The sequence below is a fragment of the Epinephelus moara genome, chromosome 4, assembly GCF_006386435.1.
Source record: "Epinephelus moara isolate mb chromosome 4, YSFRI_EMoa_1.0, whole genome shotgun sequence".
NCBI classification, from domain to species: domain Eukaryota; kingdom Metazoa; phylum Chordata; class Actinopteri; order Perciformes; family Serranidae; genus Epinephelus; species Epinephelus moara.
Window position 1 is genome coordinate 37,636,184 of NC_065509.1, and position 7,056 is coordinate 37,643,239.

Consider the following 7,056-nt stretch of genomic DNA (forward strand, 5'->3'; position numbering starts at 1 on the left):
GGCAAAGGGAGGGAAAAAAAACTTTCTGACCATCGCTGCTTCACTTCAGACCTTAAAGCCCATTAGACCGTTGTCTGGGGAGGTCTTAGAGGCGATTCACGCTTAAACTAACTTTGAGGTTAATAATCTGCAGCAGCGTGGCTCCAGATGGTCTGCAGGGCTCGGTACACTTTTATCGTTCTGGACATTAAATTTGTAGGATTAACAGTAAAATAAAATCAGCAGGTTTTCATAATCAGACATGACCCCAGTGTGGATGAGAGAGGCCTGCAGGGATAATGTGAAATTATCCAGAGCTAGTGCAAAGATTATTTTATCCTCTATTAGATCAAACATTTAGTCCAACGGAAAATATTTTAATCAGAGTAGAATCATCTCTGCATTTCTGTCAAATTAAAATCATTTATTTTCATTTTTAAAAGAATAATATTTATTTTATTTGTGTGTGAAATGTGCAAAAATAAAATAAAAGTGTATGCCCGTTATAGTTTGCAGTGCAACCCCCTTTTATATTTCAAACTACTTTTGAATCCACGTGTCAAGGTAAATCACAATCACCTTGATATTAATCTCCGCTCAGGCCAGCCGAGTTATTCAGCTACCTGCAACTTTCCTCAAAACGATGCATGTTTCCGCCCAAATTCCCAAACTCAATTTATCCCCCACGAACTCCTGCTCGTTATGGAGAAATATATATTCAAAGCAGCCACAAAGGGTGGACCTCCAAGGTAGCTAATAGAATTTCCTGCTGTTTTATAACTCTGTCCCTAAACCAATGTCACCATATGCTCCTGTTGGCACAAGACTCTCCGCAGTGGCTTCCTGGGCGGCAGGCTTCATCCAAATGGGTCAGAATAATGTGATTGTTCAAAGGAAAAAAAACACGAGTAATTCCCCAGCATTTGTTTTATTCAGGCTCTGGTTTGTATCAGAGGTTTGTGCATGGGTTATAATTTAGAGCTAAATTTGGAGCTTTTATTGTTCTGTCAGAGGAGGATAAAATATCGCTTTCTTTCCCATAATTGCACAATCTATATTTCGTTCTGCCCGCAGGTTATAAGCGATTTCTAAAATGCATTTAAACGAATAAAGAAGCGAAAACAAGCCAAATGTGTTAAATGTGACAAGCTTTAAATAAAACAAGGTGTGTTTCCTCTGAGCAGACGTACCTGCTGCTCTCCTCGGCGTCCAGCTCGTCCCCGTTTTCTCTCTCTTTACACCTTAAACCCCCATCAGTAAAAATCACATTTCTCCGTCCTCAGACTCTGAGCAACAGCACGGCGTCACCTTTATTATCCGCTTGTTTCACGCTACTCTGGATTTTATCCGCGGGGTCACATTGACACGCGGGTGATATAGCAAGGAAAAAAATATAAGATCATAGATAAACAGCAGAAACAAAAATGGATGAAGAAACTCAACAATGACACTTTGATTTTCTGTCTTTTCTCTGTTTTTCTTTGCGTTTTTTAATCTTCATAATGTGTATCTTCAGTCTCAGATGAAACCTTTTAAATATCTCCAGGTTTTAAGGTAATATAGAAAATATATGCACCTTGATGCCATCATTTTTAAAAAATATATATGTTTAGTTTCAGATTAGAAGCAGGCTGCATAAAGAAAAATAAAGTCCATCACCTGTCATGTTGAACAATGGGTTAACCTGAGCAGCTTCTGTTTACTTGTAGGCAAATCATTTTAATAGACATCACAATCAGCTCCGTAGATGTGCTCATCGTGGCTATTTTAAGCCAAATTCCCGTGCAGCACAGTGCCTAATTCGCACATTACGCATAACGCTCTGTGCGTAATTACGCACGAAAATGACTAAATGAATATCACGGCTGGAGACCATTGTTGGCTCGGTGTTCCTCCAAACTTTTCCATAATGCAAAGATGCTGTTGGCAGTATTTTAATGGCCATCAACTCTCCCTTTCTAGCAGAGCACACCAGCAGAGGGAAACAGATGCATAAACATTCAGGGCATCTTTCTCCTCGGCAGCAACAGACTCCTCCTCTCCCCCACGTCCAATTAGTTATTATGGTCCGGCCCTTTAAGACGCAGCAGCGGGTCAGCAAGTAGTGTAGTGTTTCTCTAATTGAACTTCGCCCAATCAACAATAACTCGTTAGCAGTCGCTTTCTTTTTCTTGGTGCTTGAGACAGCTTTTTCCCCCTTGCAGGGATTCACCCCCTCCAGTCTGTTACTTCCTAAAGATCTACATGGAGCTTGGCAGAGGAACTGCGACTCTCTGAGGGGAATACGGTCCGGCTGCCTTCACAACTACGCCCGAAGCATGGTTATTTTGGAGGAAAGCTCTCAGGCGAGCTAAGTTGCAGCATTCGGCTGTGAGTGTCAAAATATAGAGGGAGAACGCCGCGCGCCAGAGGAAACACTTGTGGACGCTTAAAAACCGCCATTTGAATGAAATAACCAACTTTTCTGGAAGCAGCGATTCTTCGGGACTGCGATGACCTCCAGTAAAGACATGAAGGCAGGTTCTGTGTTGCAGTCCAGCGGCGAGGAGAGGAGACGGGCTCCCTTGGACCAGCTGCCGCCACCGGCCAACTCCAACAAGCCTTTAACGCCGTTCAGCATCGAGGATATCCTCAACAAACCCTCGGTAAAGAAGTCGGTCGCCAGTATCTGTCCGCCGAGAGTGCTGGAGAAAGTGACGGGCTCCAACTCGGCGAGGAACGGGATCACCACTCCCTCCTCGCCGCTGTGCGCGCTGGAGGAGCTCGCCAGCAAAACGTTTAAGGGTCTTGAAGTCAGCGTTATCCAGGCAGCGGAAGGTAAAGACATATCTGTATTTTTTAATGTAAAATATATATTTCCTGACAGATTGATCAACTTTAAAACTGTTTCTGAAGGAAAGCAAGCGCCGTGATCACAGCTGACTCACAGCTGACAGTGCTAGCTGGGTTTGTTTTGAATTTAAATGTGGAAATGACAGCTGCAAAGCAATGCGGAACAACACAAGCTATAAGAGAAGGAATATGGCACATTTACGCATTAAAATATGCACGCATGGGAGCTGTTTAAATGTTTAAACTGTCTTATATTCTGGCTAATATATTCTGCGTGCTGTCAAAAAGTCAATCAGCCATTATGGCCCCCTTCATGCAGTGATGTGTTGGATGAAAATGGACAGACTGACAGATAAACGTCAGTGGCACGCCGATATTTAAATATATGTTACACTGCAGAACATAATCTAACAATTCTGATATTTGGTTACATTTTTATTGGTTCAAAATATGTGGAGAAAATTGTGACTTTTGGATCAATATTTCAAGTTATTTTCTTTTCTGTGTCGATGTTGACAGCACTATAAAACAATCAGCTCGGTGTTTATCAGAAAGGGACCATGATTCAGCAGAGTTTTGTGTCGTCGCTATTGAAAGCAAGTACAAATAAAAATAATGCTTTGCTTTGAGGAAAAGGACAAAACCCAGCGTGCACACTGAACACGGGCCTGTTGCGCAGTGCCCTCTGTTGCCGCTGTAATTTTGGGGAAACTGACCCCTGCGGTTGTTTTAATCCTCCTGTATGTTTTCTTCTTCCACCCCTCCAAGGTCGTGAGCATGTCAACGCTTTCGGACAGAGGCAGACGTCGAAAAAGAGGAGAAAGTCGCGGACGGCCTTCACGAACCACCAGATTTACGAACTGGAGAAGAGGTTTTTGTACCAGAAGTACCTTTCTCCGGCCGACCGCGATCAGATCGCGCAGCAGCTGGGGCTCTCCAACGCGCAGGTCATCACCTGGTTCCAGAACCGCAGGGCCAAACTCAAGCGGGACCTGGAGGAGATGAAAGCGGACGTGGAGTCGCTAAAGAAAATCAACCCGCAGACCCTGCAGAAGCTCGTCAGCATGGACAGCATTGAGGAGCCCCATGGTGGGGGCCCCGAGGCCAGATCGCCCAGTATCTCGCCGACCTCCCAAGGACACCGCGCCTTCCCACAGTCCCCCTCCTCATCCAGAGACCAAACCACGGATGAATTCTCGGAGGACGACGAGGAAATCGAGGTGGACGATTGACAGTCAGATGGGCCTGTGATTTTCATAAGCAGCAACAAAAAAGAATATCAAAAAGGGGGCATTTTTCTTCCCAAACTTTTGCACGGATATTAACAAAAAAAGGAGAATATATACATAAAAACATTTCAGGAAAGTTTTTTTTTCTCTCCTCCTCCTCCTCCTCTTTTTTTCCTCCATTTTAATTTATTAATCGGACTTGTAAAGCCTTCCAAGTCTGTCGTTTAAGTTTCACCACAATATTTGAGGAATATCTTGTTTCCTGTCAGACCCCCAACTGTAATGGTACAGTGAGACTGAAAATTGTGTAAACATTTGAATTTTTCACGGTCGTTTTTAAGGGGGGATGGAATGTTGTGCAATTATTTTTTGTGCGTCATGTATTCGCATTTTTTTCTGTTAAAGGAATCGGATCTGCCAAATATTTAAATCCCCCCTTTGTTTTTGTTTTTTTACATGCACATTGCAGCCCGGGGTCTTTGGTCTGTCAGTCTGTCAGCTCATCATTCAAGTGTAAAATTATTATTTCTTTCTTCTGAGCGAAAAGTGTTTCTGCAAAGCATGCAGGCCTGTTCGCAGCGCAAAGGACGCATCACTATTTAGTATCGACTGCAAACTTTTACACGCTCTGAGTTCTGTATATAGATCAAACATCCTATGCGATAATTTTATTGTAACATTCTATTTAATCAGCATCTATGTAAATAAAGGTTATATGATATTTCAAGAAGCTCTCGGCGCGGTTACATGTGTCACTGTGCAGACAATTCTAAAATAATATCGCAAATCAAAAGGGATTAAAGAAATGAAAGGAATATTATGATGACTATGATTTAAAAGGGGATCTAGAAGGTGATAGAAATGACCAAGGAGAACAACATGTACTGCTAAATCCCTACAGAAATATTAGAGGAACACTTTAGGTGTTAAGGTGACCTGTGAGCTCACCAGGCAGTCTGTAAATCTCTATAGGAATGCTCCAAGAGATAAAGTCTCACATGTCTCATATGACTTTTATAAGAATATAACAACACAGGGATTTGTCCTGACAGATTAAGCAAATACATAAAATATTCACCCCCTTACAAAATCTGCCCTGCTTGGTAAAAATTGGCCCCTTTGAATAATTGACCCCTGCTTTTAGCCTTCAAGTGCCATGACTTCAATTAGCCACCGTCCGCTGCCTTTATTCCCATTCTCTCCCCGGGCTTTGAATACATCTTGTCACAAGAAGGTCCCGGTCTGGCTGCGGTGTTAAGAAAAGCTTGCACCCGCCCCTGCGCCATATGTTTTCTTCCACCTTCTATGAATCGTCTTTAACACAACTAGTCGACATGATTGATTAGGTTAACCCGCCTTTGCCTTGCATAAAACAGCTTCCAGCGAGCCGTGGGCAATAATGGCACGCATCTGCCACTCTTGACTCGGGTTTGTTTGGAAAGAGAGAAGAGGAAAAAAAGTCTCCCATGAATAGCAAATGGGTTAGTGTGAGGCTCCTAATGAATAAACCTCAATGGGAGGCGGTGGAAATGCGGCGTGCTGCTGCTGCTGGCCCGACCATTTGCAACAGTTTTGTGACGGGAGTTTGGTGTGTGTAGAGTGTGTGCGTGTGTGTGTATGTGCGAGGAGAAAGGTAGTGTGGTTATTTGATGATAAAATGCTATTTATCCTAAAACAATAAGGTTATTAACACAAACCGGCTGGCAGACATAGATCTTATAGCTCCTTTTACGCGCAGGTCGGTGTCCTGTTACCGTCTGGGTTCATTTTATTTTCCATTTTTTAAAACTACATAGTATTTATTATGTGGGAATTATCCTCAGTAGCTAAAGATGTTTTGGATATTCGAGAAAAAAAGACCAGATATTATTTTTTATTTGATATTTAAGCTCTGTGGGATCAAACCACAAATTTCTTGATACAAGTTACTTCACAATTTTATTCTGGATTATGCACAAAACGCACTGGAAACAAACTGATTCAGGGCCTCTCCTGGAAATAAAAAAAAAATCAAGATAGACGTTGAGACTAAAATGAAACTATAGGGCTTGTTAGGACAGATTTCTTTTTCCTTTTTTTGGGGTGGGCACAGAAACAGAGCAGGCTGGCGGCGCACAATAGAAGTAATCGGCTGGAATAGTGGAGGTTGAAAAGTCAAGTAGGCCTTTTATTATGGAGCCACTCTGCACTGGCAGGAGGAACAACACAGAGGATGGAGCTTTAAATAAAAGTCAGTGGACAAACTGGTGAAGGCCTGATCCAATATAGAAACATACATGGGGAGAACATGTCTCCATTTGGGACCTACTGACTTTATAAATATATTAAAACAATGTCAGTTGCTCCAAGCCCAGTAATGACAATTTTATTCCTTTATCTCAGTGGCATTCCTATATTTCCTCTTATAGATACTGGCTTTATTTTACTGTTTTATTACAACATTTAAAACAGATACATTAGCCACTTAGCTAGTGTATTATAACCATAGGATTGATTTGGCAATATATGCACATACACATATAATATTCACATTTTCTGCATTGAACAACCGCAACAAAACCAGATTCATTTTACCACCACCGCTGTATTCTTGCATTACATTGACATTCTACCGTTAAATGGCAATAGCATCTCAGGTGAATTACACACACAAGCAGTCAGGGGCTCTCCAAAATCAGCCGGGGTGATGCACATTCAGATGCACATTTCTCCTGTGTATTATGATCACACAAATTAAAGCCCAGGGGTGCCAAAAAGACAAGCTGCGATCTAACCGAGCCGTCCAGCAGGAACCTGGAATTCTGTATTTTGGCCTAAAGGTCAAAGCTTTAGGGGATTATTGTTTTTTTAAGCATATAGTGCCCTGAAGGGACTTGCTCCGGCTTTATAAGGGTGGCTGGTGATTTCCAATAACAGGCATGTGTGTGATTGTGTGTGTGTGTGTTGCTGCTGGCTGCTGCAGGTTTACAAGGAATTAATTTTATTCGTCATTTAAAAACATGGCCACAGGGGCCTG

General features: G+C 42.3%; 1 protein-coding gene across 1 annotated transcript; it reads left to right on the forward strand.

Annotated features, from left to right (window-relative positions):
* The first annotated feature begins 1,962 nt into the window (after nt 1-1,962).
* Nucleotides 1,963-4,464, forward strand: lbx2 (ladybird homeobox 2). Its single transcript, XM_050042173.1, has 2 exons — nt 1,963-2,796; nt 3,580-4,464. Exons 1-2 carry the CDS (start codon nt 2,472-2,474, stop codon nt 4,041-4,043), a joined length of 789 nt encoding a protein of 262 aa, XP_049898130.1. The 5' UTR covers nt 1,963-2,471; the 3' UTR covers nt 4,044-4,464.
* The last annotated feature ends 2,592 nt before the right edge of the window (nt 4,465-7,056 follow it).